Genomic DNA, 13,399 nt, shown 5'->3' with positions numbered 1-13,399 from the left:
ATGGTGTTTTTTTGTTTGCCGCCATGTGGGTCGTGTCTCTGCTGAAAGCACTTTGTCTGATTTTAAAGTGCTATATCAATAAAGTTATTATCACTACAAGCAACACTTTCCCCATTGCATTTGACCATTTGTTGAGAATAAAAGTGATCTTGTGTGCGTCCTAAAAGAAAACAAACACACATCTTTAACTGGTCGTTCAAAGAGGTAAAACAGGCCTTTCAGAGAGCATTTCCCTCAGCAGGTGACGAGACTGAGTCTCCATTTCTAATTCCTCTTTGCATAGAAAAAAGAGCCTAAAACACTTTGTGTGCAGCGTGAAGGTCTCGCATGTCTTTAAGTCAAGCGACACATATCACACAGAGGAAACACGCCACGCAGAATCACTTCAAATGTCTTCATCACGAGAATGAAAGAAGCACTCAGCCTCCGCCCGGCCGTCGCTCCTTGAAACTGGGTTTGAGCACGAAGCGTCTTTCCCGCCATGCGTGAGCTTCACAAAGCAGCGAGCGTTACAATAATTATGTGCGAGCAAACAAATTAATATACGACGGTGCTATTTATATTTCTCTGCGTGTTTGTTCCACCGAGCAGCAACAAGTCGGCTGAGCTCAGCGCTCGTACAGCAAAGAAATATCAAATCCCACCCGAGACACCACGGACGCTTCTTCAAACTACTGCGAGGAATAGACTTCTTTCTGCCGTCGTTATTTCTCTGACTAATTGGCCAGATGGAGTCATCACTACTCTCTAATGAGTGACAATCGGAGTGAGTTGCTTAAATAAGATGCATCAGTTCCTTTGTGGGTGCTAATGCGGTTGACACTCGGACCATTATACCCAGCAGCCACTGCAAGAGGATCCTGTTTTAACCAGCGGAAGTAATTACAGAGTAAAGTCAGACATGAAGAGCATCTCTGGTGCCTATCACACCGAGAAGGAATATTCTGCTCCTGTGAGGAGGAAGAAAGAGAACGAGCGCTGAAAGGAGCATGAGGAATGAAGAAGAAGAAGAAGAAGAAGAAGCGAGAGATCGTGTTGGCGAAACAACAAATCTGACTTAGCCCAGTTCTGCCTGCGCTGATGAAGTCACGGCCCTCTTTGCTCCGCAGATGGAGGGAGGAGATGGTGACAAAGTGAAAGGAGGGGGGCAGCGAGCACACGACAGATGAAGGAATGACGGACATACAGGCTGGAAGATGATTTATTGTCCAAACTCACTGTCTGAATAACTAACTGAGTCCATCTCAGGCTGATACAACGATGGCTCGCTGCTGGAAACCCATTAAGAAGGCAGGAGACGGCATTTGTCCCTCCATTAAAGCGCTAATCCTGCATCCTAAACCTAACATGTTACGACAGCTTGGAATATTTCCACTGAGTGGCTTTTCTCTCCTCTCAAGTCTGTCGTGGATGCGTCTGATTCACTGTTGTGTTATTAATCGGTGTGTCTGTTGACTGTGGTTTCATTTCTATCCTTCTACACTGTTCAGGCATGTAGATACCAAAAGGTTTGGGCTGAAGGGAAGACGACGCACCGCGAGGGAGAGAGAGAGGAAAGGCGAGCGAGGGGAGAACCGGAGAGGAAGAAACAGCCAGAAAGAGGATTTGAGACAAAAGAGGAGTGACTGAGTGAGCCGAGCTCTGCTGCTGCATGCTGGCGTTATGACACATCCCTCTATGCTGCCTCCCTGCATGCTCACTGCAGATTTTCATTAACCTTGTGGCAGCGTCTATATGTGCTTCTGGCCCGGTCCGGACCGTCTCACCCTCCCACCGCATCACAGCTCTGCAAACTGCACGCCAGCATCACATCGGGAAAAAAGTCCTGATCAACTTCCCGCATTGTGTGCGTGCCGAGACGCCAACATCCATACGGTGCTGACTTTCAGAGTACATGGTTTGTGACTGTGCGTGTGTTTGAGATTAAATCCACATTTGTTGCTTGAATAATACTTTGCTGAAGCATGAATAATGTATAATGTGTTTTTTTAAAGTGCCACATTATGCAGGGAGGGTAATATGAGTTTAAAACACACACCGACAGAGAAACAGAAGCTCCCTTAAACACTGTAAAAGTCTCCTCCCTCATTGGTACACAAACACAGGATGATCTTGTCCTGCTGCATGAATGTGCACTGATCCACACGCACGGGGGCTGAACGCTGAGGTCCATCCAGGTCCTGCTCCTGGAGATCCACGATGCTGCGCTTGTGAAAGCCAAATGCATCCAGTAAATAATAGATTTCCTTACTGCCATTATTGTTACTGATATGTCAGTGAACTACGCAGCATGTGTGTGTGTGTGTGTGTGTGTGTGTGTGTGCACGGCTCAGGTTGAGCCCTGACAACGACGCAATTTGCTTGAACCAGTGTACCAAACAGCATGGAAAACGGCAGCGACAACAACAACAACAGGGGAGTCAGGCGGTGAGGGAGGGGCCAGGACGAGGAGGACGAGGTGAGACAAAGCGGCTCCTTCCACCCTCGTATGGTGTTCATTGTTGTGTTACTCAGCAGGCGTTGTGGGTCTGTCGGACCCGCTGAATATTCAGGGATTTTTAATTCAACACAATTTTATGTTAAAATACTCAACAGATGTTTCCTTCATCCCAATTAGAAGCAATTTAAACAGCAAATATGGTTCATAATTTAATTCAGGGACACAATTTCCACACTTTTATTACCCAGAACACCCTGTGTGTGATATAAATGTGTAGGGATGTGTTATTGTGTGCGGTCGAGTTGCAGAAAATGAGCCAAGACTGATGAGTCTGAGTTTGAAAAACATAATGAATCGTATTATTTTTGCTTTGATGAAAACTTAAGACGGGTCCCACAGACCCGAACACATCGAAGGGTTAAACACGAAGGTGTCAGCCCCCTCAAACCAAAGCTGCGGGTCTTGATCTCGCTGCATCGGCTCCGTCACGATGCACACATCGTTCAGTGTGTGATGGAGGAAGGAGAGCGAGGAGAGCTGGTTTTAAACAGTGTGAGTCACGCAGCGCCTCGACAGGAGGTCGTCATGTGTCACTCTGTGTTATGTCCACCGGGCTGGAAGCTCGTGGTCAATGTACCTGAGCTCACCTGGTGAAGCTACACCAACAAAACACGAGGAGAGACGCTCACTGACCCTCTGATCCACTTCACCTTTAGCTTGTTGTACTCTAAACAGCCTCTGTTGTGTTCTTCTTTCTTCTTCAAGAATGGAGGCAATTTCTTTAGCTTTCTAGATTCTACATTAGTTAATCCTGTCAATAAGCTAAACACTCGTTTCCCATGGAGGACGCTTCTGACCGCCGGTGATTGACAGCACCTATTAGTGCCGAACGTGCACAATTAAATCTGTGCGTTAACCTTTCAAGGTTGTTGCCGTAGAGCCGCCGTGCAGCACAAACAACACAAACAACACAAACAACCACGATGACGGATGCACACAGACAAACATGCAGATACGCACCTCCTCCCACTGATGTATGTATCTGATGAGTCGGGACAGTCTCAACAGACGCAGAAGACTGAGGATCTTGGTGAAACGGACGATTCGCAGGGCACGGGCTGTTTTATAAACCTCCGAGTCAAAGCCTTTCTCCACTATTAAAAAGATATAATCCACTGGAATGGATGAGAGGAAGTCCACCACGAACCAGCTCTTCAGGTAATTCATCTTGATGACCTTGGGGTCGAGGATGATCTCTGAGCTCTCCTCGTTCACGATCCCCGTTCTGAAGTTCATGACCAGGTCCACCAGGAAGATGGTGTCCGAGGCCACGTTGAAGACCAGCCAGGTGGTGGTAGTCTGCTCTGAGAAGAAGGTTATTCCCACAGGAATGATGATTAGATTCCCCATCATCATGATGAGCATTATCAAGTCCCAGTAGAACCTGCAAAGCGACACACGTGAGTCAGTAATGCATGCTGGACAACATGTTGCAGACAGTCAATGCAGACAGTGAGTTCACAGCTGGTGTATCTTCACTCCGTCTGGCAGCAGGAAGCTGTCCAACGTGTCCATTAAGTCCTTCTTTAAGGCATTAGGAATGAGAGGGATCGTTACCTCAGTGTGGTGTGTTAGCCTGCTAGCATGTACCATCATGAACCAACATTTTGAACACACAGTTCCACATTCAGCTTGTATAATGTACAATGTGTCTAAACAGCTAACAATAAAAGACTGAGATGTGTAGACGTGCACGGCGCCTGTGCTTGTGTTGTCCCCCAAATCTTTCACGTGATGTTTCCTCTAACATTTCAAAGAGTTAACGGTGATTGAAGCGCATGGAGGCGTGCGCTGCTGACACTGGCTGTAAGTGCTCTGTGAGGAGGAGACCCTCTCGTCCTCGCTGCCTGTGCTAACGACGCTGCCCTCCGTCTGCTGGCGAGCCAGAAGTGATCCATCAGCGCCTGCTGCTTTCACCAAGTGTCCTGGGCCTCGATAAAGGCCGAGCAACCGTGAATGGAAATAGATGCTTTCAGGAATCCTATCTCTGACGCCGTCGCTGCTCGGCCTGCCTCTGCTCGGCCTGCCTCTGCTCTGCCTTGCTGCCTCTCCCGTTGCTGCTGTTTGAAGATGGAAATGGACTGGCTGGCTGGCTGGCTGGCAGGCTGCCTGTCTGGCTGGCTGGGAACCCAGTAATGGATCTGTTTGAATGAATTAAGACTGGGCCTCGGCCTTAAAATATCCAAAGATCATGTGTCTGATAATTGTCTTTACTTCCACGAAACAGCGGTCATCCAGGTGGTCACCAGAGCTATTTTTACACCTGCAGGCGTTGAACTGCTTGTGGAGTGGACTCTTCATATGAGGAGAGTCTGGACTTCACACCTCGATGGGACATCAGAGCACGATGCACTCTGGATGTACTGATGCTATTTATTTCCTTCTTTTTATTGTTGCTTATGCAACAAAGACAATGGGCATGAGATTCAGCTTATACCAAACACACACACACACACACACACACACACACACACACACACACACACACACACACACACACACACCCTATTGTCCACCCTTCAGTCTATTGCTGTCTATTCAGCGGTCGGTGCCAGGATGATTATGGGCGGGACTCACCAGAGGTGCCGCTATACGATATCGTCACGATACTTAAGTCCTGATACGATATTATCACGATACTGCGATACGTTGAGTATCGCGATTTATTACCATTGTCCTTAAAGGACAACTTTGTCAATAAAACATGTATTGATTTTATTATTCTGGGACCAAAAAGGTTTTGAATTGATTAAATAAAAGATCGATACTTCTGTGTATCGATACAATATCGCGATACTGTGCCGTATTGATTTTTTCCCCCACCCCTAAGGATACAGTACAGTTTATGTATGTGTGGCATGGCTTTTTATTAATATTAAACATGAGAGGCTGCAGTGACATTATTTATGATTTATCTTCTCAAAGGCTTCGTAATAAATAATGAACCATAAACACTGAAGAAAATCATATCTGAGGGGAACAAGATAACAAAAAAAACAAAGATGAAACTGTGATGAAGATATTTTAGGGGTCATTGTAGAAAACTAAATGACATTAGATATAATAATTAGTCGGTGGTTAAAAAAGCAAATCAAGAGAAGAAAAAAAGCCAAAGTTCATGATAAAAATACTACTTTTTCTAATCAGTTTTAACAAATCAGCGTCACATTAATTGTTAACGAATGCAATGACTCTTCAAAAAGGAAAAATCAGAAACATCCCAGTAGGACTCAAGAATTCAGTACCAGCATCTGTTTAATTGCTATTTTCAAATCCTGGAAATGTGTGATTTCTTTCCACTCATAATAATATAAGCAAAAACCCACTGAGTGCCCACATCTTCCTGCTTCTCTCGAAAAACCTGTGTAGGTGGCATTTATACTGTACGTGACCTCCAAGACACCCACTTAACTAATGAATAAAACATTGTGTTTCACTTCTTGAAATAGAAACTATAAAACAGGAAATGGCCGGATAAGAGAAGTTGTTCACGAAGTTAAAGAAAATCCCTGAAAAAAAACCAATACGAAGTGAGTTGCCCCCTTTCCTTTCATTTTAAAGAGCCAGTTGCAAAGTGTATCCGGCTCCTGCTGCATCATTGTATTAAGCTCTTGCTTCAATGCTCCAACCCTGAGAATGCACGCAGGCCCTGTTAAACCCGGAGCTGACAGCGTGTGCATCCAGCTGGAAACGCCACTCCGACTCCATCCGAGCACTCGAGTCACCAGCCGAGCTCCTGCTTCAGGTTTGGTCGCTCCTCTGCTGCACCACATTCACCCAGAGCTCTCTAGTCTCTCTCTTTCCTGCACCCTGCACCCTGCATCCTGCATCCTGCATCCTGCGTCCTGCACCCTGCGTCCTGCACCCTGCGTCCTGCACCCTGCGTCCTGCACCCTGCACCCTGCGTCCTGCACCCTGCGTCCTGCATCCTGCACCCTGCGTCCTGCACCCTGCACCCTGCGTCCTGCACCCTGCACCCTGCACCCTGCACCCTGCACCCTGCACCCTGCATCGCTGCCAGTCATTTATTGTGCCTGATTCTTCTTTGATTCGTCGAGCCGCTCTTAAACACAAGAACACGCTGCTGTTCTGATTGATTAAAGCGGCTCTGCAGTAACACTGCAAACACAGTATTGGTTCATTAAGCCAGAGGAATTATTTTTATATATATTCATATCACAGAAAGGCAACCAAAACAACCATAAAGCCTTACAAGCTATTAGCCAAATTTTGAAAGTTGATACTCGGCTAATAAAGCGACCTCCCTCAAACAAGAGCCTGGAGCTGTAGAGAAGGAGGAGGGGCATCCCTCTATCGATGGACACAATGGTACAAAGGGGATTTGGAGGTCAGATGGAATAGATGGAGGCCAAAGTCATACCTGACCGACAGTGAGGTTATTAAAACATAGAATATGAGTACAGATTGTTCTCCATAGATCCGTCTCTCAGCTACATTAGATGCTCAAATCCAGGAAAATTTTGAATTTTCAAAGACCTGGAGAGGTTAAACTGAATCATCTGCATGATACATTCTGGGTAGCGCAACTATTTTAACGACGTTCATCAGATACTTTTGCTAAAACACTCATGTGCCAGCATGAGCCAGGCAGGCACCGTCTTTAGAACAGACTGAATGAAAACATCACTGAAAGCCTTTCAAACTACGACAAAGGTCTCTCCTTAGCATCACCAGAGTTGTATGAGGGATGCATGAGGCCTCTCTGAAAATCTATGAATAATGAATATTACTAACCTGCCATTAATCTTTAAGCAGCCACTGTGTACAAAGAATATCTTGGATATTGAGTTTCAAACACTCCCACAAAGAAGCGATGTACAGCCTGCGTGCCATTCACGGACTCCACTTACGTCAGAGTTTCATTAAAGGAGCATGCAGGGTTCTGCCCCAGCATGGAAACATAATATAAAGATAAATAAAACAACTTTCAACAAACTTAGACCAGAGATTATCTCCAGAGGCTCAGACTACACCCATGTGGCTCTATCAGGGTGACAGAATACAAGAAATAAACACATGGCAAAGTACTGTAAAGCTTGCCATGATGACACACACACACACACACACACACACACACACACACACACACACACACACACACACACACACACACACTCTCTCTCTCTCTCAAGGTGAAAGCAAAAACCAGCTGCACACTGTCGCAGCTTGTCATTATTAAGAGGTTACGTTGAGCCCCACAGTGGAGAACTAGATTAGCATTTAAGCTACAGTACAAGGGAACCAGCCAAACAAAGTCTACCCTTTAACTCCATCATTTATGCACCAGTGTGGTCGGTACAGCTTGAAGCGCTGGGATGTATAACTTCACAGAAGGAGCCGCGAGGCGTAAAGGGATCGTGTCGTTAAACTGGCTAAAGGACGAGCTCTCCCAATGAAAAGACGCCCTTTGGAAAATGTCACGAGGACGGGAACCTGAGGGAACCTTCAGCAGCCGGAGTTTGTGAAATAAAAGGGCCTGTCTCCTTGAGCAGAGGTTAAATAGCAAACATTCCCATTAAAGGCTGAATATGTATGTTAGAAGCGTGCTCTCTGGCTTACATACTGCACGCTTCTACTGAGACAAAATCAATTATTTCCCTTCATGCAGCTGTGTCCCTACATGTTCCATCTCTTTCATAAAGGTTTAGCATACAGTAAATCATACAGGCCAAGACAACTGAGCAATTGCCAACCATGGAAAGGTGTGTGTGCATGTCACTCTGTGCAAGTCGAACCCTTTGGCCGTCTTGGGGCGGGGCGGTGGATCTCCTTACATAATTGGTTTCAGAGATTGCTAAGCTCATTGACTGTTGTGTTGTGCTGCTGAGCCTAGCCCACCATCACCGTGCATGTGTGTGAAGGCATGCGGCGTGTCTCTGTGTGGGTGAGGCTAGTTAGCGTCGTTCTTCACGTGTTGTGCTCAGTGTCGAGCCGTCATTGTGTATTTCATCTCATCGTAATGAATACCGACAGCATAAAAGGAAAAGCTGCACACATGATGAGTGCGACTGCAGCTTTTGGTTTCTTTGGGTTGTGATTCAGCTCGCAGACTCTGAGCAGCAGCATGAACGCTGCAGAGCTCAGTGCTGCATCCTCGGCCTGCTCCTGAGTTCAGCACCACGGACAGCTCCGTGTTCAAGTGGAGCGACCAAACGTGTCCTGGCACGTCACACACACACACACACACACACACACACACACACACACACACACACACACACACACACACACACACACACACACACACACAGTGGAAAACGGGGGATGATTGTCACCGTGAAGCTGTGCCAAGGGACACGGTGCAGAGACAGGAGGGGGGGGGGGGGTTGCATGCTTAATTGGTTGAGTGGTGAACTGTAAACATGCAGCTTGGTGAGAACCAGTCCGGCTGTACCTGATCTCATTTGTTTACCATCTGCACGCACCGTGTCACAGAAACGTCACACAAATGAAAGCAAATTGGAAGCAGTTTGTGTCTCCAGTAATTTGCACTCCACTTGTCACAAACGTGGGGATGCATCTATCACCGGGCAGGTTTTAACTTGCAGCCTCACTCTTTAGGACAATAGGATATGTGCTCGTGTCCAGGTGACACAATGCACGCCAAAGAAGACGTGCATACTCATAATAATCAGGTCACAGTGGCATTTTAAGGGGACGACGAGGAAGGAAGTGCTGTGTGAGGATCAGCTCCTTTGAAACAAATACATTCCATCACATTTTGCTCCCTCCCGGACACAGCAGCTCATTCATCAGTGCTGTCAAAAGGTTTGCGAGGCTGATTGATTCAAAACACGGCCATTTTCTCCTAAATCGTTTCGCTGCACGATTTTACCGCATTCTGTACATTTCTCCCTGCACGCGGGCCGCGCGCCGCCCGCAATGTTTACAACCGTGATGGTGCAATGGCATTGTGTCACGTTGCGTCCAGGTACTGTCGCCCCGACACAGCACACGGGAACATGTCGCAATGATGAAAGAGGACCCGCTGCTGTGCGGTGATTGTGAAACAAGCAGAGAAAAAGGTGCGCGCGTGTGCGTCTGTGTGTGTGTTTGAAATTGACATTCACCGTCCTTTTTCCAAGGACATCTCACTGAAACACCTTTTGTAGCCGGAACGCGTCTCTCATCTGTATTACAATAAAAATGCCGCAATGAAACACACACGCACACACGCACGCACGCACACACACACACACACTCACTGGGGGCACATTTAGTCAAGAAGCCCGGTCCTAAATACAGAGGCAGATTAGCGCGCATATGCGCTGCGGGCAGGCTGTGCGCGTGCCGATGACAGAGCGTTATGTGTGAAAGTGTATAGCTTGCAGACCCCTCGGGTGACGGAGGGGTGGATGAAAAAGAGAGAGAGAGAGAGAAAGAGAGAGAGGGGTGGGGTGGTGGAAAAAAGGGGGGGTGAGCAGGTGTCTTTTCTAGCCCTTACCTAAAATCGCTATATGGATGAATGATCCAGTATCCGGCCGTCTGAACCCTCTCTTGCTCCTTCTCCACGGCTTTCTGACTGCCGAACATACGCAAGGAGAACTTATTGACTCCGGGCTGCATCATGGCCCCAAATTGTCTCTGCATAAAACCATGACTCCTGTCCGCGCCGTCCAGATCGTCAAACCCGACCATGGCCTCTTCCCGCTCCCCCTTGAAGCCCACCGAGTTGCCGTGCTCCTTCTGGCTGCCCGTGTTGTTCTTCTGTATCGAGTCTTGCCTCTGAAACACATTATTCCCGTCTGCCTTTTCCTCCTTGTTGCTGGAGAAGGAATTCGATTTGTCTTCCATGGTGATTTCTCTTCTCTCTCTTTGTGTAGTAGTTGTCCCCTTGTGGCAAAGCCTTCCGTCTCCGGCTCTCGGGAGGGATGCGACCCGCTGTGAGCGCTCCTGGTTGTTGTTGTTTTTTGTTGTTGGTCGGGTTTGTTTCTCTTAATTATGTCCTTCAAAACTGTTCAGCTCCTCTGCCTTCGGTGGGAGTGCTGCAAACTGAGACAGAGTCCCCGACAACCCTGTGGATCAGGTTTCTTGGGTTACCGCCATCTACCGACGGCCCCGGCTTCTACCGTCCAAAGCCTCTGCTTCCGTCTCCCTCCGCACGGCACTGCGGTTTAACTGGCACATGCCCCTGCACCTTATTTACATAATGTGGCTCATGATACCTCTTCCCTCCCCTGTCACTGGGATCAGGCATGGCGGGAGGAAGCCGGCATCATGGGAGCGGAGCGTGTATATGAAGTTATTAAGAAGACGTCATTGTATAGATTGTTTTTGTGTGTTTTTCGTCATTTGACAGGACATGTGTGCCTCCTGTGGCTCGGCTGGCGGCAGGTTGGCTTCATACTGAGGAGTGATAATAGAAGACAACACGGTGAAACAGATTGTGGTCATAGTTTGAGCCTCTGGTGATATGAGGAAAACTAGTTGAACATCTTGTGGAAGTCACACCTTGCAAGGTGTTGCAGATATGATCCAACATTTAGGAGCGTGCAGACACTCCATGCATTGCACTGTCTACATAGTAGCAATGTATACCAGCACGTATTTGTTTCGATGTTAACCTAAATGCTTTATTAAAGAGATCATGTGCTCTAAATAAAATGATTATGGTGCATTTAAATGAGTCAGGGTCGTGTCTGCATACACAGGGATGACGCTTCTCATCCATGTCTCATAAAACATCCTAAAACTTTGGTGAAGCTAACAAAACATGAATTATAGGGCTCATTACCTGCAGAGAACCCGTTCACCTGTAGGGGCAGCAAGCAGGATGCACCTACAGAGACTTCACCAGGACAAGTTAATGACCTGCAGTCAACATGGACCTCAGCTACAAATACACAATAATGTACTTAACAGTAAAATACTCACTCCAGAAGCATTTCCCTATTGAATGTTACTATAACATATAATTATTATGTTATTATCACTCATGCATTAAAGTAAACAAATGCTTTTACTGCTCAGTTTGAACTCATCGCTGATTATTTGCTCAGTTCATTCTTTGGTTTGTTAAACTTCAACAGAAGAGAAATCCTCTTCACACATATAGAGCTCAATTTGAGTTACAGCCCAGTCAATGAATATGACAGACATTATTCATATAATGAGTAGTGGGCATCACTTTTTACTTCATGCAACCTCCTCCACTTCGTTTCTGAAGGAATTATTGGACTTTTTTAGTACTTTTTAAAATTATTATACTACTTTTACTACATCGGTGTATATTTGTATTTCCCTTAACCTTCGAACTTGCTTTTAAATATTTGTATGTTAAACTATTTAGAACCTGTGTTTCTAGTATTGTTTGTCACGAGGATGAAACAATACCAGAAACACTGGATCTGTCGCAGCATCACTGATCCCTCGTGCTCAGTCTGTGCACGGAGTCCATCACCAGAGAGGACATCAGCTCACATATTTGACATGTGTGGCCGTGGATTAATATGTAATGATCCAAATGTTACCGTAATGGAAACACACTCCTTTTTTTGCGTGTTTTTTTCACTCAGTTGGGTTTGTGTTGGATTAGTTGGCGGGCCAACAATGCCTCTGACACAACGCGAGAAAGATGTTGCATGAGATTTATGGATTAAAGTAATACTGATATGTGCCAGATGTTTCATTCACGTGTCAGGGAATGAACACTAAAGAGGAATACATTAACCGGAAGAGGAACACGCGTCAGACAGGTTCATGCAGGCTAAACTTTTATTTTAGGTTTGGTGGAATATCATCACTGAAGCGTGAAATGAGATTTAATTTGGACATTTTTTGCTTCAAATTTATAGTGAACATTGCAGAAAATGTTGCATTCAAACATCATACAGGTTGGAAATGTACAATACACAGTGTATATACTGTATGTTGCATTGTGTTTAAGCTGTTCCCAGTGGGATTTAATCCTTCTTAATATAATATTTCAGCATATCCAGAAAACGTTGAGCCAACTATTCTGCTTCCTGCATTATACAATACGTTGTGATGGCCTCATTGGCTCTTCTGAAATTGCATTGTGTCTCTAAGATCACATGCAGTCTTCTCTGCTTACAGTCAATACCTCATCTGGACATGAAACATTACAGATCCCCGCTCTGCCAGCCGCTGCTCGTGCCACAAATAGCATCAGCCAGGATGGAAGCCTTGTGTTACAATGCCCCCACGGCTCCTTTGCATTTTCTGCAAGTCATTCAATGTATAGTGAGTTTATCCTCCAGAGAGGCTTCGTTTCTTTTCAACCATGTTTACAAAAAAGAATTATGAGGGGGGCGCTTTTATTTACTTTCTTATCCCGTAATAAGTACACTGGATTACATCATCTGTAGTGTCCGATGTTCAAGAAGTCCCATGATGGACATTTTGGAGGTAAAAGTTGTAAATCACCTCCAGTGTCAGTGAAATATCCGAGAGACTCGAGCTCAATAACTGACACAAATTAGAAATACAAATCTTCCACCTCCTGGGCCAGACAGGACTACTAATTCACTTGTCCTCTTTGGACTCTTGTCCCACGACTGGCTGCTTTAATTAAACCGTGATTGGGGCTGGGAAGATGGTGGTGTTGTAATAGGATTGCAAGCTTTGGTCCGTCTCCAGCGGAGACTATCAGGGTATCATGGACCTCAGGGATGAGGCTGAGGCATTGGATGGGAACCAGCTGAGGCCAAGGTTGACTTAATCAGCAAACGGACTGGTATAAAAAAAAGAGAGAGCATTACCAAGCTTAGTCAACAACGATTATAATAAAAACATTTTTTCAAAAAAACATCAAAACTAGCAACTTAACTAATAAACACAACGTGGCTTTCCCTCAGCAGAGAGCAATTCAACCTCAAGAATCCACTGAAACTTAAACCACTACGTCAACGAGTGCTA

General features: G+C 45.9%; 1 protein-coding gene across 1 annotated transcript in view; it reads right to left on the bottom strand.

Annotated features, from left to right (window-relative positions):
• Positions 1 to 10,672, bottom strand: part of LOC137784024 (potassium/sodium hyperpolarization-activated cyclic nucleotide-gated channel 1) — a 61,669-nt gene extending 50,997 nt beyond the window's left edge. Inside the window, exons 1-2 of the mRNA XM_068574435.1 lie at positions 9,966 to 10,672; positions 3,461 to 3,884 (exon numbers count right to left, since the gene is read on the bottom strand). Of these exons, the coding sequence (XP_068430536.1) occupies positions 3,461 to 3,884; positions 9,966 to 10,315 (774 nt within the window). The 5' untranslated portion in view covers positions 10,316 to 10,672. The remainder of the gene's footprint in view (positions 1 to 3,460; positions 3,885 to 9,965) is intronic.
• Positions 10,673 to 13,399: the final 2,727 nt, after the last annotated feature.

This window comes from Clinocottus analis, unplaced genomic scaffold (assembly GCF_023055335.1).
Source record: "Clinocottus analis isolate CAN_PGR_092001 unplaced genomic scaffold, fCliAna1.0.p SCAF_13, whole genome shotgun sequence".
NCBI lineage: Eukaryota > Metazoa > Chordata > Actinopteri > Perciformes > Cottidae > Clinocottus > Clinocottus analis.
The sequence above is the reverse complement of the archived record's forward strand: the minus strand, read 5'-3'. Positions and strand labels throughout refer to the sequence as shown.